Source organism: Stegostoma tigrinum, chromosome 27 (genome assembly GCF_030684315.1).
Source record: "Stegostoma tigrinum isolate sSteTig4 chromosome 27, sSteTig4.hap1, whole genome shotgun sequence".
NCBI classification, from domain to species: domain Eukaryota; kingdom Metazoa; phylum Chordata; class Chondrichthyes; order Orectolobiformes; family Stegostomatidae; genus Stegostoma; species Stegostoma tigrinum.
The window spans coordinates 16556980-16581922 of NC_081380.1; the positions used below are offsets into that span (position 1 = coordinate 16556980).

Here is a 24943-nt window from a genome sequence, read left to right on the forward strand (position 1 = left end):
TAAATTAATCAATACCAGCCAGATATGTGTGTGGGAACCTTTACTCCACTACTCGTGCAATGGATGCATTTAATCACTGATTCGGTATGGGGAGGCCAAGGGATCTTGTCCTTCTTCCTGGTGTCCGGTATCCTTATTGGTTGTGCACTGACAGGAAGGAGAAACAATGAAAAGGCATCCAGGGCTTGTCATCTCCATAGGTTCCCTGATGCACTTCCTTCCTTCTGCCAATGACCTAAATGCTTCCATCAGGTCAGGTTGAGGACGTTGGATCTGCACTGCACTTATACAGGAGACTGCCTGCAGGAGCCCTTCAGCCACAGGCACCCAACCCCCTGACCCCCATTTGAGGCACATCACAGTGAGCAATGCAAACAGTGCTGAGGCAGGAGGGGTCCTGGAGCTTGAAGCTTGCAATTATTGCTCTGGTCAGGAAACTGGACAGGAGCTTGTTGGTGACAATGGAACAACTTAACTTATAATTAATGGCAAACAAAGTATTGTAAAGTTTTAAAAAGATAAAGCACTCCATTGAGACCAGGACTATGTCGTTGCTGTAATCCCAATTGTCCATGTTGATGCAAACTCATTCTCCCTCAAAGCTATAAGGTTCTCGCAGGCCTGACTGCATTGTCTCAGGACTGCTCTGGCCTCTTCAGCATCCTCAACGTTAACATTGTCTCTCTCAGCATCTCCATTGGACTCTGCTTCTTCCTTATCTGAAGCGACAATCAACTGCTAATCCTGGAGTGCTCACTTCCATCACTGCCTTACATTGACCCCCGACCTAACTTCGCCCGGCTGTTTCTGACTTGACAAACTGGCTGGCATTTCCTTACTGCCACACGACTGGGCAGGAGCAGGCAAGGCATGGCCTTCTACTACTGTATGGCCTGGCATGAAAGTTCAGCAAGGAACAAATATGAGTCTTGCAAAATAACTTTGGACCACATTGTCAACTTACTTTGCCATCTCTAAGGATCGGCTTAAATGATCATCAAGGTTTATATGTCCATTTATATTTTCCATGTGTTGATCAGCGGTCAGATGTGAGTTAACAAATTCTTCTGGCAATTTTTAATCTCAGTGTACACATACTGTAATGTATGATAGTTTAGCTATTCAGAGAGGAGCAGCAATAATTCTTGTAAATCAATCTGTGGTATAGTTCAGACCCATGACATGCCTGAACCTACTGCAAATGAAATGGCAGCTAAATATTCAGGTTGACAAGGGCGTTGTTAAGACAGCACAGGTTAACCAGTTAGTGATAACAAAGATTCCTGCTGTGAATCTGCCAGTAAAAGTGCACAGTTTAAGGAATGGTCACATTTCCCAGAATCAGTGACGTGGTTGGAGAAATAACAGATGGAATTTAATACTCTCAATTACGAGGTGATGCCTTTTGGGAGATCTAGTGCAGATGGGAAGTATACAGTAAGTGGCACAATCCTTAGTAGCATTAACATACAGAGGGACCTATGCATGTTGGTCCATAGTTCCCTGGAAGTGGCAACACCAATGGATAACATGGTTAAGAAGCACTTAGAATACATGCCTTCACAGGTCAGGGCATAGAGTATAAAAATTGTAAGTCATGTTGCAGCTGTATAGAACTTTAGTTTGGCCATATTTGGAATATTGTCTGTGGTTCTGGTCACCACACTACCAGAAGGACATCGAAGCTTTGAAAAGGGTACTGATAAGGTCTTCCAGGATGTTGCCTGGTTTGGACGCCATTAGTTATAAGGAGACATTGGACAAACTTGGTTTGTTTTCACCAGAATGTTGAGGGATGAGGGGTGACCTGATGGAGATTTACAAAAATCTGAGAAGCATGGATAGAATGGATAGGCACTGACTTTTTCCAGGGTAGAAATGTCAATTACTAGCGGACATAGTTAAAAGTAAATGGAGGGAAGTTTAAAGGAGATGTGAGAAGCAAGTTATTAACACAGAGTAGGTGCCTAGAATGTGCCGTCAGAGGAGCTGGTGGAGGCAAATACAACAGCAATGTTTAAGAGACATCCCTGAATTGGCTTGAATAGGCAGGGAGTACAGAAATACAGACTGCATCAGGGCAAAAGGTTTTCTGTTTAGAAAGATATCATGAGTTGACATAGCCTTGGTGGGCCAAATTGCCTAATTCTGTGCTGTACTTGAAATGTTAAGGGAAACATTAACATTTATCTTACATTTGAGTTACATTTGTTTCATTGTATTTCTGTCTATGGAAATAAAGATTTGCCCTGATTTCCCAAAGGTTGGATGATTGTTTTTGAAGGGCAGAATTCCCATTGTAGCAAACTCTGAACCAATTGCTCAGTTTGTTGAAGATTCCATTGAAAAAAATACCTTGTACCTGTAAACCCATTGAAAGTATCTTTTTAAATCAGGGAATTTGGAGACTTCTGCTCCAGCAAAGAAAATATTTGCTCAGGTAAAATTAGACTGTACAACCTCGAAAAGCTCCTGAGTAATTATTAAACTGACCCAACACATCTTCAACCACAGCTACCCAATCTACCTAACATCCCCCAGAACTTGATCCAACACCATCCTGCTCCTCTGGAGCTCAATTTTTCATTTCCTGGTCGCTGGACCTGCACCCATTTCACCACTGGACCCACTCTCCCCTTGTCTTGCTGTCAGACCAGATCGCTCCACTATGGACACAAGCACCATGTCCACAGGATCTGCGACATACATCTCACCACTGGATCTAACACCCTCACTGCCAGATCCAAACACCTCCCAACCCATCACCACCCATCCCCGTTTCCCTCTAACTTTAAGTGGAAGATCCCTTATTTTTAAACTATAACCCCGGGTTCTAGATTTTCCCATAGGAGGAAACATCCTTTCAACTTCCATCTGGTCAAGCTCCCTTAAGAACTGATGTCTTCCTATTAGGTCCCCACTGACTCTTCTAAATTCCAGATCTTGTGTGTCTAATGTTTCTTCATGAGGCAGTCCTCCCATTCCAGGTATTAGTCGTGTAAATTTTCTTTGAACTGCTTCCAATGCATTGACATCATTCTGTCAGTGCATAGATACGCAGATAAATCCGTATGTCATTCACTTTAAATGCAAAAAGCCAAACTTAAAAAATAAATATAGACTAGAAATTGTGTACCCTACATCACAAAAGGTATGAAGTGATATGGACACAGTGCATGAAGGTGAATTTGAGGTATATGTTAAGCCACGGTCTTATTGAATGATGGAGCAAGTTAAGGAGCTGTTTGCCTTAGTAACTTCTTCTATTACTGTGTTTGTGAACATGTAAGCCCTGTTCTGCTGTTTTTCTAATAATGTACATGTCTTGTGTACATTATTTTGGTATTTTACTGTATTCCATATTTTTAGTTCAGACTTCCTTGAAAATCTGAGTCATTGCTCTTCTTTCTTCATATCAGATGAAAACTTTTAATGCTTTGGATTCTCGTAACAAGATTGAAACATCCCAATGTTTCCCCATTCTCCCCTAAACCTCAGTGTTCCTGTACCAACAACATTGGTTCTGTGACTAGTTTATTTACTCTAGAACATCCCTACATAATGGATACAGTTAATTTTGGAGGCATGTTTTAAATAACTTACAATCTTGCTTCATATATGCCTAGTATACATCAATGACTATCTACCAAAGCAAAAGCCAAAAGTTTGCTTTTAATAAAAATGGATCAGCTTGGATTCCAATTCGAGTCAAAAACAGAAATTTCTGGAAAAGCTCAGCAGGTCTGGCAACATCTGTGGAGATAAAGAGAGATGATGTTGGTCAGGTGATCTTTCTTCAGAACATTCTTTAGTTGAACTTAAATGAAACTTTTCAAGCAGCATGTATTTGTCACAGCTGAGACATATGGAGGAAATCTCCCATATTGTGACTGTGTACAATAGCTGCTGATTGTGGAATGTAAAACTTTGTATCTTTCGTTCTCACTATGAGTAAAAGTTTAGCATAATCTCGAGTTCTGAGGGAGGTAGCTGAGGAAATAGCAAAGGCTTTGGTTGCCTGGCAAACCTGTTAGAATTCTTTGAAGAGATAACAAGTATGTTAGACCAGGGAAACCCAGTGGATGTTATCTATCTAGACTTCCAAAACACCTTTGATACGGTGCCTCACAGGAGGCTGCTGAGTAAGGTGAGGGCCCATGGTGTTCGAGGTGAGCTACTGGCTTGGATTGAGGATTGGCTGTCTGACAGAAGGTGGAGAGTTGGGCTAAAAGGCTCTTTTTAGGAATGGCAACCAGTGACAAGTAGTGTCCCGCAGGGCTCAGTGTTGGGGCTGCAGCTGTTCACTCTATATATTAATGATCTGGATGCATTCTGGCGAAGTTTGCCGATGATACGAAGATAGGTAGACAGGCAGATAGTACTGAGGAGGTGGAGAGGCTGCAGAAAGATTTAGACAGTTTAGGAGAGTGGTTCAGGAAATGGCTGATGAAATTCAATGTGAGCAACTGCGAGGCTTTGCACTTTGGAAAAAAGATTACAGGCATGGACTATTTTCTAAACCGTGAGAAAATTCGTAAAGCAGAAGTACAAAGGGAATTGGGAGTGTTGGTCCAGGATTCTCTAAAGATTAACTTGCAGGTAGAGTCCGTGATTAAGAAAGCGAATGTAATGTTGTCCTTTATCTTAAGAGGGTTGGAATATAAAAGCAGCGATGTGCTTCTGAGACTTTATAACGCTCTAGTTAGGCCCCATTTAGAGTACTGTGTCCAATTTTGAGCCCCACACCTCAGGAAGGACATACTAGCCCTGGAATCTGTCCAGTGGAGATTCTCAAGGATGATCCCTGGAATGGTAGGTTTAATGTATGATGAATGGCTGAGGATCCTGGGATTGTATTCATTAGAGTTTAGAAGGTTGAGGGGAGATCTAATAGAAACTTGCATGATAATATAGGCTTGGAAAGGGTGAATGCTGGGAAGTTGTTTCCATTATGTGGGGAGACTAGGACCCATGGGCACAGCCTTAGAATTAGAGGGGGTAAATTTAAAACAGAAATGAGATGACATTTCTTCAGCCAGAGAGTGGTGGGCCTGTGGAATTCATCGCCACGGAGCGCAGTGGAGGCCAGGATATTAAATGTCTTCAAGGTAGAGATCGATAAATTCTTGATCTCACAAGGAATCAAGGGCTATGGGGAGAGTGCGGGTAAGTGGAGTTGAAATGCCCATCAGCCATGATTAAATGGCAGAGTGGACCCGATGGGCCGAATGGCCTTACTTCCACTCCTATGTCTTATGGTCTTATAAAGTTAAAAACTGAGGTTGGAAGAAATTAGTCTTAAGTTATAGGAGAGAGAGAGAGAGAGAAGTCAATTCTTGTGTTTGATTAAGGTAATTAATCTTTTCTGTTTGAATGTGAATTCCTCACTTGTCCATAGTCCCCGATCTAAATGTTAACCTTTCACCATTTTGCTTGCATTTGCTTTTGATCATTAGCTTTTGTATGTGGTCTTATATAATGTGTGTATTCCTTTCTTAGAGCTTGAGATCTGGAGATTTGAAACTTTATATGTGCCTGTGTCAGTTTAAAACTTGCAAAGTTTTGTTGTGGTCGAAGAGAAATATTTTGTTTCAGGATTAGGCATGTTATGAAAACTAACCTGGATAAGGAAGAGAATTCCAGAGGAATGCAAATTGATTAAAGAAATATGTGGTTGTATGTCTCTTTAAGAACCTGTTAGTTGTCTGGGAAAAGAAAACCCTGTTGCGAAATGTTTACTTGGAATCTATTACTCAAATTCTTTGTAAGAATTTACCTCTTAGAATTAATTGCAGTCATATCAAACCAATTGAAGAAAGGAAAATTGAGTCAAATGACAACTTATTTCTCCTTTCCTTAAAGAACTGTAATAGCAGTGTTATATTTGGCTGGAGGAAGAAGTTTTAGCGAAATGATTAACTTCTGAACTTCTATGATTCAGTTATCATGTTCGGAATTTTATTTTCTGAACTGAGTGAAGTTCCAAATATTATTTAACAAAGGGATGAATCTTTAATGATAAGATTTGTACATATTAAATGTGATTTGGTGTGAAAGAGAAAAGAATTTTTAAAAATTTGAAATTTTAAACATCGGAAGAGAAATTTTCTTTGACCAAATCATTTAAAGATAAAATCTGAGAAAATTGATAGCGAAGAGTTGAAAGAAATGAGTAAAATTCAGCAAAGGATGAAGGCTGAACAAAAAACAAACCAAAGAACTACAGATGCTGAAAATTAGATCAGAAGATCTAAATCAGAAGATCAGAAATTGTTGGAAAAACTCAACAGGTCTAATAGCATCTGTGAAGAGAAAGCAGTGTCAACATTTTGAGTCCAGTGTCCCTTCAGAATTGTCATAGGCTTTCCCTTTGTTCAGAAAAGAACATAAACAAACAAGTATGCTGTTTTGGAAAATGTAGGGAGGTGATGGGCTCTCAGTGGAATTAGTACTGACAGCCAGGTACAACACTGGCTCAAATGTAGCGAGGGCATGCCAAATTCCAAGCTGTCGATTATGAAAGGCATCTCTCTAGTCAGAGGCAGAGACAGATGTTTCTGCTGCTGAGAGTGAGATATTAGAATGATGTGTTGCCTCCCTGTAGCCAGGATCAAGGATATCTCAGAGAGGGTGCAGAATACTCTCAAAGGGTAGTGGGACCAGCAGGAGGTTGTTGTATACTTTGGAACTAAGGACATAGGAAGAGAAAGGACAAGATTCTGAGGAGACATTGTAGCAAGTTAGGCAGGGATGTAAAAAGGAGGCCCTCGAGGGTAATAATATCTGGATTACTCCTAATGCCACGAGCTGGTGAGGGTAAGGAATAGAAGGATAGAACAGGTAAATATGTGACTGAAGAACTGGTGCAGGGGAGAAATATTCTGTTCTGCGGTAGAAGTGACCTGCACAAGAAGAATTGATTGCACCTGAATTGGAAAGGGACACAAATATACTGACTTGGAGATTTGCTGGAACTGGTTGGGAGGATTAAAACAAGTAAGGGGGAAGGGTTTTGGGGGGGTGGTGTTGGGGTACCCAGGACCAAGACCCAGGACCCAGCACCCAGGGAGATAGTGGGGAAAGAGATCAATATGAAACCGGAACGGTTGGTAAAAGGAGAATGTCAAACTGTCAGGGCAGGTAGGAACAAAGTAGAGAACAAGGAAGGACTGATAAATTAAACTGTATTTATTTCAATGCAAGAAGCCTAACAGGTAAAGCAGATGAACTCAGGGCATGGTTGGGAACATAGGACTGGAATATCATGGAAATTACAGAGATGTGGCTGAGGAATGACCAGGATGAGCAGCTTAATGTTGCAGGGTATTGTTGCTATAAGAAGGATAGGAAGAGGGCAAGTGAGTTGGGGAAGTGGCATTTTTGATTAGGGGATAACATTACATCTGTACTTCGGGAGGGTATTCCTGGGAGACTATCCAATGAACTTATATAGGTAGAACTGATAAATAAGAAAAAACATGGTCACCTTATTGGGATTATACCTATAGATCCTTCAATAGTCAGCGGGAAATTGAAAAACGAATTTGTAAGATCTCAATTTTCTGTAAGAATAACAGTGTGGTTGTGGTGGAGGATTTTAGCTTGCTAAACATAGACTAGGACTACCATAGTGTCAAAGGGTTGGATGAAGAGGAATTTGTCAAGTGTGTATCAGAAGGACGAGTTGCAGCTAAATTAGAAGGGGACTGAAACTGGTGGAGAGATCGGGAGGCTTTAAACTAGAAAGAGGGCTGGGTTTGGGACTTAAAGAGATAGTGAGGAGAGATAAGTCTGAGGCTGGTACTGTTGAGAAGAGGAGCAAGTGAAGTCTTCAAGGTGGGCAAGAGCAAGACACTCAATGAGGTATGACTGGTAAATTAAACTGTAGTTATTTCAATGCAAGAGACCTGACAGGTAAGGCAGATGAATGCAGGGCATGGTTAGATACATAGGACTGGATATCATAGCAATTACAGAGATGTGGCTCAGGGAGGGGCAGCTTGATGTTTCATGGTATAGATGTTCTAGGAAGAATAGAAGGAGGAGGGTGGGCAAGAGAGAAGGGGGAGAACTGTTTTTGATTAAGGATAACATAAATGGCTGTACTTAGGGAGGACATTCCTGGGAGACTATCCAATGAAGTTATATTGGTGGAACTGATAAATAAAAAAGGGATGATCACCTTATTGGGATTGTACTACAGGCCCAACAATAGGCAGCAGCAAATTGAGAAGCAAATTTGGAAGGAGATCTCAGATATCTGTAAGAATGGTAAGGTTGTAATGGTAGGTGATTTTAACTTTCCAAATGTAGACTGGGACTGCCATAGTGAAAGGCTTGGATTGAGAGGAATTTGTTAAGTGTGTACAATAAAATTTTCTGATTCAATTTGTGGATGTGCCTACTAAAGAAGTTGCAAAACCTGACCTACTTTTGGGAAATAAGGCAGGGGAGGTGACTCAGGTGTCAGTGGGGGAGCACTTTGGGGCCAGTGATTATAATTCTATTAGTTTTAAATTATTGATGGAAAATGATAGACCGGATCTAAAAGTTAAAGTTCTAAATTGGAGGAAGGCTGATTTTTGACAGTATTAGGCAAGAACTTCCAAAAGTTGACAGGGGCAGATGTTTGCAGGTAAAAGGATGGCTGGAAAATGGGAAGCCTCCAAAAATGAGATAATGAAGGTCCCGATGTAGTATGTTTCTATTAGGATGAAGGTCAAGTCTGGTAGGTGCAGGGAATGCTGGATGACGAGAGCAATTGAGGTTTTGGTCAAGAATAAGAATGAAGCATATGGTAGGTGTAGACAGCAGAGATCGAGTGAGTCCCTAGAAGAGTATAAAAGCTACTTAAGAGGGAAATCAGGAGGGCAAAATGGGTACATAAGATAGCTTTGGAAAATAGAGTTTAGGAGAACCCAAAGGGATTCCACAAATATGTTAAGGACAAAAGGGTAAATAGAGAGACTATAGGGCCCCTTAAAGATTGAGAAACCTGCCATGTGTGGAACCACAGGAGATGGGGGAGATGCTAAATAAGTATTTTCCAGAAGTGTTTACTGTGGAGAAGGATGTGGAAGATAGATAACGTGGGGAAGTAAATAGTGACATTTCGAAAAATGTCCCTGTTACAGAGGAGGATGTGCTGTCATCTTAAGATGCATAAAGTTGGATAAATCCACAGGATCTGATCAGGTGTACCCTAGAACTCTGTGGGAAGCTAGGGAAGTGATTGCTGGACTCCTTTGCTGACCAATCATAGCCATAGGTGAGGTGCCAGAAGACTGAAGTTTGGCTAACTTGGTGCCACTATTTAAAAACATTGTAAGGAAAATCCAGGTAAGCCCAACACCAATGGTGGACAGTTTGTCGGAGGGAATCCTGAGGGACAGGATTTACATGTATTTGGAAAGGCATGGACTGCTGAGGGATAGTCAACATGGCTTTATGCATGGGAAATTGTGTTTCACGATCTTGATTGAGTTTTTTTGAAGTAGTAAAAAAGATGATTGATGAAGGCAAAATGGTGGACGTGATCTGTATTGACTTCAGTAAAGCGTTTGACAAGGTTCCTCATGGTAGGCTGGTTGGCAAAGTTAGATCACACGGAATACAGGGAGAACTAGCCATTTGGATACAGAACTGGTTCAAAGACAGAGGATGGTGGTAGAGGAAACAAAAACAGTAATTTCTGGAAAGGCTCTGGCAGCATCTGTGAAGAAAAATCAGAGTTAATGTTTCAGGTCTGGTGACCCTTCCTCAGAATTGGTGGTGGAGAGTTGCTTTTCAGACTGGAGGCCTATGACCAGTGGTGTGCCACAAGCATCAGTGCTGGGTCCACTGCTTTTCGTCATTTATATAAATGATTTAGATGTGAACATAGGAGGAATGGTTAGTAAGTTTATAGGTAACACCAATGTTGGAGGTATCATGGGCAGTAAAGGTAGTTACCTCAGAGTACAATAGGATCTTAAACCAATAGGCCAATAGGCCAATAGGCCGAGGTATGGCAGATTGAGTTTAATTTTAAAAAATGTGAGGTACAACATTTTGCAAAGGCAAATCAGAACAGGACTTATGCACCTAATGGTATGGTCCTGGGGAGTGTTGCTGAAACAATGAGACTGCGGAGTGTAGGTTCATAGCTCCTTCAAAGTAGAATTCCAGGTAGACAATGAGGAAGGCATTTAGTATGCTTGCCCTTATTGGTCAGTGCATTCAGTAGAGGAGTTCTGGTCTCCCTGCTGTTGAAAGGATGTTGTGAAACTTGAAAGACTTCAAATAAGATTTACAAGGATGTTGCCAGGGTTGGAGGGTTTGAGCAATAGGAAGAAGGTGAATGGGATGGGGCTATTTTCCCTGGACCATCAGGGGCTGAGTGGTGACCTTTCCGAGGGTTATAAATCATGGGACACATCGATGGGGCAAATAGACAAGGTCGAGGAGAGAGAGTCCAAAACTGGAGGGCATTGGTTTAAGGTGAGAGGAGAAAGATATAAAAGGGACCTAAGGGGCAACTTTTTCATGCAGAAGGTGGTGCATGTATGGGATGAGCTGCCAGAGAAAGTGGTGGAGGCTGGTATGATTACTACATTTAAAAGACATCTGGATGGGTATATGAATAGAAAGGTTTATAGAGATATGGGCTAAATGTTGACAAATGGGACTAGATGTATATAGAACATTTGGTCACCTATCCCCTCCTCCCACCTCAAGCTGCATCCCCATTTCCTACCGACTAACCTCATCCCGCCCCCTTGACCTGTCCGTCCTCTCTGGACTGACCTATCTCCTCCCTACCTCCCGACCTACACTCACCTTTACTGGCTCTAACCCGCCTCTTTACTTGTCTGTCTCCTCTCCACCTAACTTCTCCTCTATCCATCTTCAATCTGCCTCACCCTCTCTCCCTATTATTACAGAACCCTGTTCCCCTCCTCCATTGCTGATGGAAGGTCCAGGCCCAAAATGCCAGCTTTCCTGCTCCTAAGATGCTGTTTTGCCTGCTGTGTTCATCCAGTATCTCCAAAACCATCCATGACCTCATCACTGCAGAGGACCTCCCACCCACAGCCTCCAACCTCATTGTCCCCCAACCCCGCACGGCCCGCTTCTAGCTCCTTCCCAAAATCCACAAACCTGTCTGCCCTGGTCGACCCATTGTCTCAGCCTGTTCCTGTCTCACCGAACTCATCTCCACCTATCTGGACTCCATTTTCTCCCCTTTGGTCCAGGAACTCCCTACCTACGTCCGTGACACCACCCGCCCTCCACCTCCTCCAGGACTTCCAATTCCCTGGCCCCCAACACCTCATTTTCATCATGGACGTCCAGTCCCTATACACCTGTATTCCGCATGCAGATGGCCTCAACACCCTCCACTTCTTCCTGTCCCGCAGGCCCGACCAGTCCCCCTCCACCGACACCTTCATCTGCCTAGCCGAACTCATCCTCATCCTCAACAACTTCTCTTTCGATTCCTCCCACTTCCTACAGCCAAAGGGGTGGCTTTGGGTACCCACATGGGCCCAAGCTATACCTGCCTCTTTGTAGGTTACGTGGAACAGTCCCCGTTCCGCACCTACACAAGCCCCAAACCCCACCTCTTCCTCCGTTACATTGATGCCTCTTGCTCCCCAGAGGAGCTCGAACAGTTCATCCACTTCACCGGCACCTTCCACCCTAACCACAAGTTCACCTGGGCCATCTCCAGCACATCCCTCACCTTCCTGGATCTCTTAGTCTCCATCTCAGGTAACCAGCTAGAAACTGATGTCCATTTCAAGCCCACCGACTCCCACAGCTACCTGGAATACAGCTCGTCACATCCATCCTCCTGCAAAAATTCCATCCCCTATTCCCAATTCCTCTGCCTCCACCGCATCTGCTCACAGGATGAGGCATTCCACTCCTGCACATCCCAGATGTCCATGTTCTTCAAGGACCGCAACTTTCCCCCCGTGTTGGTCGAGAACGCCCTTAACCACGTCTCCCACATTTCCCGCAACACATCCCTCACACCCCGCCCGCGCCACAACCGCCCCAAGAGGATCCCCCTCATTCTCACATATCACCCCACCAACCTCCGGATACAACGCATTATCCTCCGACACTTCCGCCATCTATAATCCGACCCCACCACCCAAGACATTTTTCCATCCCCACTCTTGTCTGCTTTCCGGAGAGACCACTGTCTCCACGACTCCCTTGTCCAGTCCACACTCTCCCTCCAACCCCACCACACCCAGCACCTTCCCCTGCAACTGCAGGAAGTGCTACACTTGCCCGCACACCTCCTCCCTCACCCCCATCCCAAGATGACCTTCCATATTAAGCAGGTGTTCACCTGCACATCTGCCAATGTGGTATATTGTATCCATTGTACCCAGTGTGGCTTCCCCTACATTGGGGAAACCAAGTGGAGGCTTGGGGACCACCTTGCCGAACACCTCTGCTCGGTTCGCAACAAACAACTGCACCTCCCAGTCGCGAACCATTTTAACTCCCCCTCCCATTCCTCAGACGACATGTCCATCATGGGCCTCCAGCAGTGCCACAATGATGCCACCCAAAGGGTGCAGGAACAGCAACTTATATTCCGCTTGGGAACCCTGCAGCCCAATGGTATCAATGTGGACTTCACAAGCTTCAAAATCTCCCCTTCCCCCACTGCATCCCAAATCCAGCCCAGCCTGTCTCCGCTTCCCTAACCTGTTCTTCCTCCCACCCATCCCTTCTTCCCACCCCAAGCCGCAATCCATTTCCTACCTACCACCTCATCCCACCTCCTTGACCTGTCCGTCTTCCCTGGACTGACCTATCCCCTCCCTACCTCCCCACCTACACCCTCTCCACCTATCTTCTTTACTCTCCATCTTCAGTCCGCCTCCCCCTCTCTCCCTATTTATTCCAGTTTCCTCTCCCCATCCCCCTCTCTGATGAAGGGTCTAGGCCTGAAACATCAGCTTTTGTGCTCCTGAGATGCTCCTGGGCCTGCTGTGTTCATCCAGCTCCACACTTTGTTATCTATATTACACCTTGTTCTCTTGGACCAAAGTGTCTGTTTCCGTGCTGTGTATCTCTATGGCTCTACATGACTAAGAGTGGAGAGTGGTGGCAGAAGAAGGACAGCCAAATTGGAATAATGGCTTCTAACAGCGATTGAGGTTGACATGCATTCTAGTGAAAGGGAAGTTTAGATGAGAGCACTAAACTGATAGCTTTCGCTTGGTGATGTTTGTATCCTTGTCGCTCTTTTTAAAAGAATGAATTTGATGATCAAGCCACTGCCCATGCATTGAGAACATGTGGGAGAGATAAGTCAAACCTCGTTAACATAGAATCTTTGGTCTTTTTTTTCATAATCTCAGCAAACTAAACTAGATCTAAAGTGTTAGGTGCCTGTTGGTGTAATCCATAATATATTTCAATTACAAGGCACAAACTCGACCTCTTTATGAGATATGTTTCTATTCTTTTGAACATACATTACAATTAGTCAAATTCTCCAAATATGCTAAACTGAATTAATTTATTATAATCGTCTGTAAAGGGAGAGGAATAGCAACAAAAATTGAGTGACACTGAAGTGAACAGAATTCATGCAATTTTATTGTTAATTCATGTAGTCAAGATTTTAATTGCTGATACATTTCAGCTTTCATTGAAATAAGCATTTGAAAAAAGATTTAGAAGTGGTGATTCAAATACTCAATTTTCCAAATTGGTGACTAGTCCTTTCAAAATGGATCACTACAATTGCTCACTCAGAATATGAATGTAAACATTTTCAATATAAACCATATTAATATATATTCATAGAAGTTTATACCCATGGTAATAAAGGACTCCAATCATTTCTTTAAGAAGAAGTGAAATTTCCTGGAAAGCTGAAGAATATAGATCAGGTGCTTATAGACAAAAAGAATCAACCTTTCGGGCTAATGAAGGATCTATCTCAAAGAAACCATTCACGATATACCTACAGCAAATTGATCTTACGCTGTGTGAGGGGAGAAATGGTCAGTAGGGACTTGGGTAATGAACGGTCTGAATCTGCAGCTAGTATGTAAATCACAAATTCATTATTAACCTTATAACAGGGAAGATATTTTCTTTTCAACCTGTTCAGAGATGAGATTGCACATCTCTGAAGCAAATGGGATTTGCCTCCTGGTTAAGAAGACTCTGAAGTTCTGAAGAAGGGTCACCAGTCTCAAAACTTTAATTCTGTTTTTTTCTCTCCACAGATGCTGCCAGACTTGCTCAGTTTCTGCAATTCTATGTGTTTGTTTCGGATTTCCAGCATCCATAGTTCTTTGTATGTTTTTTCTCCTGGTTGAGAAGTCGAGACCCTACCACTGTGCCATAAGGCGTGTTGATTTAATATTTATCCTACTGTAAGTCTTAACTTAGTTTTTCCAAAACCTACCTTCTTTGGATTTTTAGTGGGTATGAAGGAGAATTCTTGTTAGCCAAGAGCTACCACAGGGCATCAACAAACTTTTGACAAAGAAGCTACTGTGAAGCTGGATTGATGACATGTCACAGGAGAACAGACAGAATAATAATAAATAGGAACAGATTATTAACACCATGAGGCCAAAGAACTCAAATGAATGCCTTTCTCTCTTTAATGTTAAAAAGCAGCTGGGAATGTATAATCCATCAGATTCAGTTTCTCCCTCAATGTTCAATTACTGACAGTGTAATTGAAGCATGATACTGTGGATACAGAAAGTCAGATTACAGCAGATACATTGATTAACCATTGTGTCCTGATGTGACTAAGTCTCATGGAAAAGTCTGTAAGTGATCATAACAAGATACCCTGACTGCATGATTATCATTAATTGCAACAGATTAATGAAAGGCTTTATATTCTTGAAACTGATCATCACAGTGCAGTGTGGTCAGTATTTACAAGCCCAGAAATGCAACAGCTCTTGTACAGTTTGGCTAAAAGTTATTAACATACATGTGTTAAAATTCACTTCTCCATAGTACTACATTCTCGAGACTTGGAAGTGACCCATCTTGAGGTAACCGGATGTTTACATCGCTTTGCAAGGCCGAGGGTTTGGTCCAGGTGAAAACTATTAGACACAAATTTAACAGGAGGTTGACGTTTAATTCTTGTGTCACTGAAGAGTGGGAACAATGAAGATAGAGAATGCAGCAAAAGTTTGAAAGAGAGCTATTGAGCACACAGTAGCGAAACAAGATTTCATTGTGACAATAGCTACATAATGAGAAGAATCACAAGTTTGTAAGGACTTGAGTTCAGCTGGTAAAAGGGGCTTTCAAATAAAGAGATTCTGGCATAGTCAACTAGTCACTTCCATTGTCTGCTCAATGCACTGAGATAATCTCAAAGGTTAATACAATGCTAAAATACATAACAAGAGAAGCAGATAGAGAATTAAGAGATTACACTGTGACTCTACAATGGCAATTTGGCCATTATGTTCAGTTCAGGTCTGTGTATTATAATTACTAAGTCTCTGGAGCACGAGCAAAGAGATGTGATGTAGTTAATCCCAAACAGTATACATGAACAATGCGAATCAGACCTAAGTCTACACACCTTGGTAAATCTGTGATTTCAATCCTATGTGCCAACTCTCTATTTTTACCATTTCCTGTCAGGAAATTGCAGCATATTCAATGCAGATGTGAAGATAGAGAGAGATTGAACTCTGCAGGCTAAAGAATGTCTGAGTTATAAGTATTAAAGATAAAACATTTAAATGCTGAGAAGCTTTTATGAAATATTAGAAATAATTTCTTCACTGACAACGTGAATCATTTGGAGCCATTCCCCAAGCAATGTGTGGGAATAAGTCAGGAACATTCGATATATTGCTTGAAAGAATTAGGAGTGAATTGCTGTTAATGTTTTTGGCTTCCACAGGGAAATTTAAGTATTAAAGTGATGAATAATGGTGTGACGGTTACTGTATTAAAACGATGGGCTTCAAATGGACAGTTAAAATGTGAAAACGGCGAGCTTCCAATGGGATATATTGTATTAATAGGACCTGTTTCAGTTGACTGAGAGTATTTTTGCTCAATCTGTTTGCTTGAGTTGGAGAAAGCTGATGTGTCTTGGTGAGCATGCTTTTGTGGATTATTCCTTTAATATTCCCTCAATGGAGCAGATCATGTGCCGGGGTAAAATAAAGCAGAATACATAATGCTGAAAGAATGAATTGAACAATTTAAGTTTGTTGTGTGTTTCATATCTGTGAATGTATTTCAATGAGAAATGGTACTTGTGAAAATGCGATCCTAAAATAGACTGTTAACATATCATCTCTTTGGTTGAATCATCGCAGCAGTGTATTGGTATATTGTTTGGACAGAGGAAGTAGAGACTGAGCTAGACCCTGAGATCAGACATCCGTACTAAGGATGGGTTTTGTTCTAGTTTGTGCTACACATTGACCAGGAGGACTATGGAAAGCAGCTTTCCCGAAATGGGCTCTGATTGCCTAGTTCAGGTGACTATGGAAATCCTGGAGCTGATTCTTCGAACAATATTTAGTAAAGATTGTTATATACATCTGGAAAGAAAGGAAACACACTAATCCAATAAATGACCCAGAAAATAGCTGGAAGGAACAATTCTGCCTTGCTTAGTCTCTAACCAAACTTGATCACCAATATCTAGCTGAAGGATGACGCTTCCTGATGCAATAGTTTGCCTACTTCTTACTCTCAGATCTGAAGTAGCTTCTGTTACATTATTTCTTTGAAGGGCAATTACTGCCTGGTTATTCACTTCACAGTGATATGAAAATAGATAAGAACCAGGTGTCTGACAAGTGAAGATTCCAGTTTGACAATTGAAAAGTCTCTGCTCATTGTAGATCTCCCTTGCACATGGAAATGGTGTGTTATTTTCCTGATTGGCTGTTTGAAGTTCTACAGAAAAGGCAGAGATTTCACGTTCACCTCCAAGTCCCGATAATTCAGTGGGGCCTGGAGTTTCATAAAACTTGTGGAGATCTGAAAGAATTGTAAGAATAGATTACCATGTTTATCTGGATAGCATAGATTGAGTCAACACTGCAACATTAATCCTTTGGAACCAGTATCAGCATTTTCAGAAGTAGAATATCAATGAGAGACAATGGGGACAGTATTTGACAGGTGATCTGTTACCACAGATTAGCACCCAAAGGTTGGAGGTGAAAGTTATACCCCTGCTGTATCTATATTCAACCTTGTTCACTCAGTGTTATCCAATGGTACTCCCTCTTCAGAGGCTCTAGATTTCAGCTCTCACCTGCACAGCCAGGCGGTTCTCGGTTCCACTGTCCATTACTCAGACAGGTTATTGTGTCTCCGCCCACCAGCTTGAATCCAGATTCACAGGAATACCTGACCGAAGACTGACAGATCGAGAAATGGCCGTGCTCAATAACAGGTACAGAGCCACAGGGGGTCACTGTGGTGGGAACAAACAGACACTGATTAGGAGAAAGAAAACCTAGAACTGCTGAGAATATTTGGAGTGTTGTGTACATCACAATACCCTACTTAGACCAGAATCAGAGAATGACTACAGTACTGAAGGTGGCTTGAAGTGCTAAATGTCTTATCTTTGATTACAGTGGCAGAATTGGTCAGTATCATACAAAAAATAACTGAACAGTAATGCCAGCTTTCTGAAGGCTGGGCCTAGTCCTGTTATTCCATACCTTTCACATCCTCTCTCCAAGCACTCAGGTCGACCTGTGGGATCTCGGTGCAATTTACATATCCAATTGGGAATGGATGGAATTTAAAGGCATTCCGAGGAACAACCTGAATCCCTGTGTTATCGCAGATTATCCTGGACAAGGAGACTTGTTTAAGAGCCTGACGCTGGTGGCCAGGAAAAACTTCAGCATTTTCCCACCAGAATCTGAAAAGCAAAGGGAGGTTGTTTATTGTTAAATCTCTGAAATTTTCAGATCACAGCTAATTTGTTGACTACAAACAGTGGCCTGGCATTCCTGACCAGAGGAGCTGTAGATAAGGCTGGGAGGGTTATGAATATTCATTGAGCTCATGGAACATTGTGACGAGGGAAAGGGATTTGGATTTTCTGAATTGAAGGCACAGATTCAAGTTCTTAGTTTGAAGTTCTGACAGGGTTATCCATTGTCATATTATGACAGAATTGTTATGCGAATGTATAATGTTGATATCCCTGCAGTCATGCACTGAACGACAAGACAGTTATTTATTCAGTCTAGTAGCCATATGGTAAGTGGTGAGTATTTTACCATCTAAATATGACTATTTACAACTTATGGGAACTAAAAATCACAGCATCCTGAATGCTGTTTTCACCTAGTTTTACCATACATCATTATCACTCTTGTCATTGCATATCTCCTGTTCTTAACTTAATTAGGCCCTGTTAATGCCTAAAATTGTCTTGCATTTCCTGTTCTACCTCCAACACAACTAGAAAGGAGAGTGAATGGTACACAGTCCACTCTCCAAAATGCTTCCCCGTAAATTTAAATCCAGTCCTTTACTCTGATCATTTTCAACTCTGTTTACCTTCAAGATATATACACGTTCATGGCCTTTTCCTTGCCATCATGTTTTTGCACAATGATGGAAAAGCATCACGACAGTCGATTAGAAATTTGGCTGGCAGTTGGCCATTTTTGGCAGCTTCAGTCTCTGATCTGCAACTGTGAAATGTAAACCCGCAACATAGTGAATGTGAAAGCTTTTGGTTTTTCTTGAGCTGGTAATTTGTTCCTCACCTGTCTCCATCTCTCAGGTTCTTGAATTGTTGTCCTATTAAACAGGCGAACAGAGGGCCTACTCTGCCACCTTTCACGAAAGGTTCAGAGATTCCCCCCAACCATACATCAATATTGTCTGGAGTTCTATACAATCTAATGAGCTCCCTTGCTAATGTCTGATTCCTGAGAACTCGCCCAAGCTGAGGTCTCGACCTTGGTGCTGAAAGGCCACAGAAACGCCGCCAAGCATTGTATCCTGTGAAATATAAACAGAATAAAATGTAAAATATAAAAGTTAACTTTTTTTTCCTTGTTTTTTCATTCCTGGGTTGTGGGCACCCCTGGCTGAGCCAACAATTATTGTCCATTCCTAGTTACCCTTCAGAGGATAGTAGTGAGCTGTGTATTGTGAACAGTTGTAGTTCATTTGCTGAGGTAGAATCACAATGCCATTAGGGAGGGAGCTCCAAGTGAAAGCTGAAGAAGTGGTGATATATTTTAAAGTCAGGAAGGCTATATCAGAAAAAAAGTACACAAGAAACTTTGTTTTATGGCTGCACGTTTTGTGAGGTTTGGGTATTTGGTTAATGATCTGCTGCTAGGACTCGGTCAATGCCCTTCTGAAACTAATTGAGAAAAACTTCATAGAATGTTCTGTGGCGACTAGCCACCTCCATTATGTCTCACCATAACTAGAAAGAGATGTGTGTTTGAAGAGTTTCTATCTAGAGTCTGTCTGTTGTGGCAAAGTCTAAAGATAAGTACTCAGCTGGAAAATGAAGTGTGAATACAAGAGATAATGGGAACTGCAGATGCTGGAGAATCTGAGGTAACAAAGTGTGGAGCTGGATGAACACAGCAGGCCAAGCAGCATCTTAGGAGCACAAAAGCTGACATTTCAGGCCTAGACCCTTCATCAGAAATGGGGGATGGGGAGAGGGCTCTGAAATAAATAGGGAGAGAGGGGGAGGCGGATCGAAGGTGGATAGAGGAGAAGATAGGTGGAGAGGAGACAGACATCCTCCTACCCTCCCTCGACCTCTTCATCTCCAACTGCCATCGAGATATCAACTGCCTCAACTTCTCCACCCCTCTCATCCACTCCAACCTCTCCCCTGCAGAATGTGCAGCCCTCCGCTCCAATCCCAGGCTCACCATCAAACCTGAAGACAAGGGAGGCGCAGTTCTAGTATGGCACACTGACCTCTATATCGCTGAGGCCAGACGCCAACTCTCCGACACCTCCTCCTACCGCCCTCTGGTTCACGACCCCACCCCCGAGCACCAAACCATCATCTCCCAAACCATCCACAACCTCATCATCTCAGGCGACCTCCCACCCACAGCCTCCAACCTCATTGTTCCATAACCCCTCAACGCCTGCTTCTATCTCCTTCCCAAAATTCACAAACCTGACTGCCCTGATCGACCCATTGTCTCCGCCTGCTCCTGCCCCACCAAACCCATATCCACCTATCTGGACTCCATTTTCTCCCCCTTGGTCCAGGAACTCCCTAGCTACATCCGTGACACCACCCAGGCCCTCCACCTCTTCCAGAACTTCCAATTCCCCAGTCCCTAACACCTCATTTTGACCATGAACGTCCAATCCCTATACACCTGCATTCCCTATGCAGATGGCCTAAAGGCCCTCCGCTTCTTACTGTCCTGCAGGCCTGACCAGTCCCCCTCCACTGACACCCTCATCCGCCTAGCCAAACTCGTCCTCACCCTCAACAACTTCTCTTTCAATTCCTCCCACTTGCGACAGACAAAGGGGGTGGTATTGATTACCCGCATGGGCCCAAGCTATGCCTGCCTCTTTGTAGGTTGGGTGGAGCAATCACTCTTCTGTATCTACACTGGCCCTAAACCCCACCTCTTCCTCCGTTACATTGATGACTATATTGGCACCATCTCATGCTCCCAAGAGGAGCTCGAACAGTTCATCCACTTCACCAACACCTTCTACCCCAACCTCAAGTTCACCTGGACCATCTCCAACACATCCCTCACCTTCCTGTCTCCATCTCCGCAATCACCTAACAACCAATATGCACTTCAAGCCCATCGACTCCCACAGCTACCTGGAACACACCTCCTCCCACCCACCTTCCTGCAAAAATTCCATCCCCTATTCCCAATTCCTTCGCCTCTGCCGCATCAGCTCCCAGGATGCGGCATTCCACTCCCATACATCCCAGATGTCCTCGTTCTTCAAGGACCGCAGCATCCCCCCCGCAGTGGTCGAGAACGCCCTCGACCGTGTCTCCCACATTTCCCGTAACTCATCCCTCACACCCTGTCCCCGCAATAACCGCCAAAAGAGAATCCCCCTCGTCCTCACATATCATCCCACCAACCTTCGGATACACAATGCATCATCCTCCGACACTTCCGCCATCTACAATCCAACTCCACCACCCAAGCCATTTTTCCATCCCCACTCCCTTGTCCGCTCCACACTCCCCTCCAACCCCACCACACCCGGCACTTTCCTCTGCAACCTCAGGAAGTGCTATACCTGCCCCCACACCTCCTCCCTCACCCCTATCCCAGGCCCCAAGATGACTTTCCACATCAAGCAGATGTTTACCTGCACATCTGCCAATGTGGTATATTGCATCCGCTGTACCCAGTGTGGCTTTCTCTATATTGAGGAAACCAAGCAGAGACTTGAGGATCGCTTTGCAGATCGGTTTGCAACAAATTGCACCTCCCAGTCATGAACCACATCAACTCACCCCTCGCATTCCTTAGATGACATGTCCATCATGGACCTCCTGCAGTGCCATAATGATGTCACCCGAAGGTTGCAGAAACAGCAACTCATATTCCGCTTGGGAACCTTGCAGCCCAATGGTATCAATGTGGATTTCACAAGCTTCAATATCTCCCCCCACCCCCACTGCATCCCAAAACCAGCCCAGCTCGTCCCCTCCCCCCACTGCATCCCAAAACCAGCCCAACTCATCCCCGCCTCCCGAACCTGTTCTTCCTCTCACCTATCCCTTCCTCCCACCACAAGCCGCACTTCCATTCCCTACCTCCTAACCTCATCCTGCCCCCTTGACCTGTCTGTCCTCCCTGGACTGACCTATCCTCTCCCCACCTCCCCACCTCCCCACCTATACTCTCCTCTCCACCTATCTTCTCCTCTATCCATCTTCAATCCACCTCCCCCATCTCCCTATTTATTTCAGAATCTTCTTCCCCTCCCTTTTTTCTGATGAAGGGTCTAGGCCCGAAACGTCAGCTTTTATGCTCCTAAGATGCTGCTTGGCCCGCTGTGTTCATCCAGCTCAACACTTTGTTATCTGTCAATACAAGAGATGCCAGTTCATCCACTACAGACAACCACATTCAATTTATGACTAATTCTTGGCAGTCCTTTTGTCAAGTAACAGCATTGTGGAGTATTAGTTTTACAATAATGCAAGCTGATTCCTTCATTGGTGCCCTCTGGAACATGTACTGGAAACATCCTTCAGCTACATAGTCAAGAGCCTATAGTAATTACTCTTGTGTGATTATAGAATCTACAACAGCTCATTTGAAGTGAGAAATGAACTAATACGTGTCAAGGAACACTTGTGCCGCACAAGTGCTAGGCAATGACAGTCGCTAAAAGACAGGAATTTAATTATCTCCCCATGATAGTCAATCACATTATGATCGCTGAACACCCAGCAACTTTGTGGGAGATTACTATCAACCAGAAATTGAACTATGCCAACCATATATATAATGTGGTTAATAGCAGGTCAGATGCTGGCACTTCTGAGGCAAGTACCTTACCTCTCAACTCTCCAATACCTGCCAACCATCTACAAGGCACAAATCGTTAGTGAGATGAAATACTTTCCATTGGCCTGGATGAGTGTAGCTCCAGCAACAACACTCAAGAAGATGAATAGCGTACAGGCCAAACCAATTCACTTGATTAGCCATTTGAGACATTTGTGCCTTCTATGAATGGCACACATGGACAGCAAAGTGTAGTATATACAAGATAGACTCCATTAAATCACCAGGCTTCCTTCAACAGCAGTTTCCAAATCTATAATGTACAATACCTACAAGCACCAGAAAACACAGGAAGGAATTGAAATGATCAAAGGCACTGATGTTCCCCAGAATGGAACATTGAAGATACCTTAATTGATTAAGGACTGCACTCTGACAGGAGGGCTCATGAAAACGTTCTCAAAATGTGCAAGGAAGGTACACAATCCTGGATTTGGCCTTGGGAAAGCAGCAGAAACTCCACCAACAGAGATGTTATGCCCAAGATGGAAGGACAGTCTACCGTGAGAGGTTAGCTGTGGTTTGAGACCCACTTCTACAGAGGAATGAATTAGTGGTGCCAGTGTTGGACTGAGATGGACAAGGTCAGAGGTTACACAACACCAGATTAAATTCCACCAGGTTTATTTGAAAGCTCAATTCCCAAGCTCAAATATGGAAAGCAGATCTGGGGAGTCTCAGACAAACAAAGAAGATACTGTAATTAAATACTGACTGGCTTGCTTATTTGAATGATAAAAGTTCAGCTGTTTTATGGGTTATCCAACTTGTGTCTGTTTACTGGTCTTGATACTACAAGACACCTGGATAAACGTGTTTAAGTGACACACATGTCAAAGTGTTTGGATGTATGGGTTTTGCCACAGGCTAAATTGTAGGTGTAACCAATATGTTGCTGCTGGCTTCTTGATAACCTGTTTCTAGACAATGAAATTCTTGTTTTAACTCACATTTTTACAAATTTGCTTTCTGGAGTCTATCCAGTGTTCACTTTTCACTTACCTGGGAGCCCATGATCCCGAGAACGTTGCATATTCAGGGAACCCAGGTCCATGCCTAAACGGGAGGTCAGTTCAAACAGTCTTTCCCGCAGTTCATCGTGCATCATCATACCTTGTGTCTGCATTTTAGCTGGTCTACCCACCAATCCACGCACGAGGGGATCAACTCCACCTAGTACCAGACAGCAGATAGTCAAACAAGATTTCTGAATCTGTTTCCTAGCTCTAACTGTATCAGTGATAATGGGAACTGCAGATGCTGGAGAATCCAAGGTAATAAAGTGTGAAGCTGGATGAACACAGCAGGCCAAGCAGCATCTCAGGACCACTAAAGCTGACGTGTCGGGCCTAGACCCTTCATCAGAGAGGGGGATGGGGAGAGGGTTCTGGAATAAATAGGGAGAGAGGGGGAGGCGGACCGAAGATGGAGAGAAAAGAAGATAGGTGGAGAGGAGAGTATAGGTGAGGAGCTAGGGAGGGGATAGGTCAGTCCAGGGACGACGGACAGGTCAAGGAGGTGGGGTAAGGTTAGTAGGTAGGAAATGGAAGTGCGGCTTGGGGTGGGAGGAAGGGATGGGTGAGAGGAAGAACAGGTTAGGGAGGCAGAGACAGGCTGGGCTGGTTTTGGGATGCAGTGGGGGGAGGGGACGAACTGGGCTGGTTTTGCGATGCGGTGGCGGAGGGCAGATTTTGAAGATGGTGAAGTCCATATTGATACCATTGGGCTGCAGGGTTCCCAAGCGGAATATGAGTTGCTGTTCCTCCAACCTTCGGGTGGCATCATTGTGGCACTGCAGAAGGCCCATGATGGACATATCATCTAAAGAATGGGAGGGGAAGTTGAAATGGGTCGTGACTGGGAGGTGCAGTTGTTTATTGCAAACCGAGCGGAGGTGTTCTGCAAAGCGGTCCCCAAGCCTCCGCTTGGTTTCCCCATTGTAGAGAAAGCCACACCGGGTACAATGGATACAGTATACCACATAGGCAGATGTGCAGGTGAACCTCTGCTTAATATGGAAAGTCATCTTGGGGCCTGGGATAGGGGTGAGGGAGGAGGTGTGGGGGCAAGAGTAGCATTTCCTGCGATTGCAGGGGAAGGTGCCGGGTGTGGTGGGGTTGGAGGGCAGTGTGGAGCGAACAAGGGAGTCATGGAGAGGGTGGTCTCTCCGGAAAGCAGACAAGAGTGGGGATGGAAAAATGTCTTGGGTGGTGGGGTCGGATTGTAGATGGCGGAAGTGTCGGAAGATGATGCGTTGTGTCCGGAGGTTGCCGGTATCTGGAGGCTACACTTGCCCCCACACCTCCTCCCTCACCCCTATCCCAGGCCCCAAGATGACTTTCCATATTAAGCAGAGGTTCACCTGCACATCTGCCGATGTGGTA

The 24943-nt window shown here is 43.8% G+C and overlaps 1 protein-coding gene across 1 annotated transcript in view; it reads right to left on the bottom strand.

The window, feature by feature from the left end:
• Positions 1–13589: 13589 nt before the first annotated feature.
• LOC125464413 (eosinophil peroxidase-like) overlaps positions 13590–24943 on the bottom strand; it is a 35735-nt gene continuing 24381 nt past the window's right edge. The window contains exons 11-15 of the mRNA XM_059655376.1: positions 23562–23732; positions 18771–19008; positions 17706–17911; positions 17291–17452; positions 13590–17010 (exon numbers count right to left, since the gene is read on the bottom strand). Coding sequence (XP_059511359.1) covers positions 16586–17010; positions 17291–17452; positions 17706–17911; positions 18771–19008; positions 23562–23732 — 1202 coding nt within the window. The 3' untranslated portion in view covers positions 13590–16585. The remainder of the gene's footprint in view (positions 17011–17290; positions 17453–17705; positions 17912–18770; positions 19009–23561; positions 23733–24943) is intronic.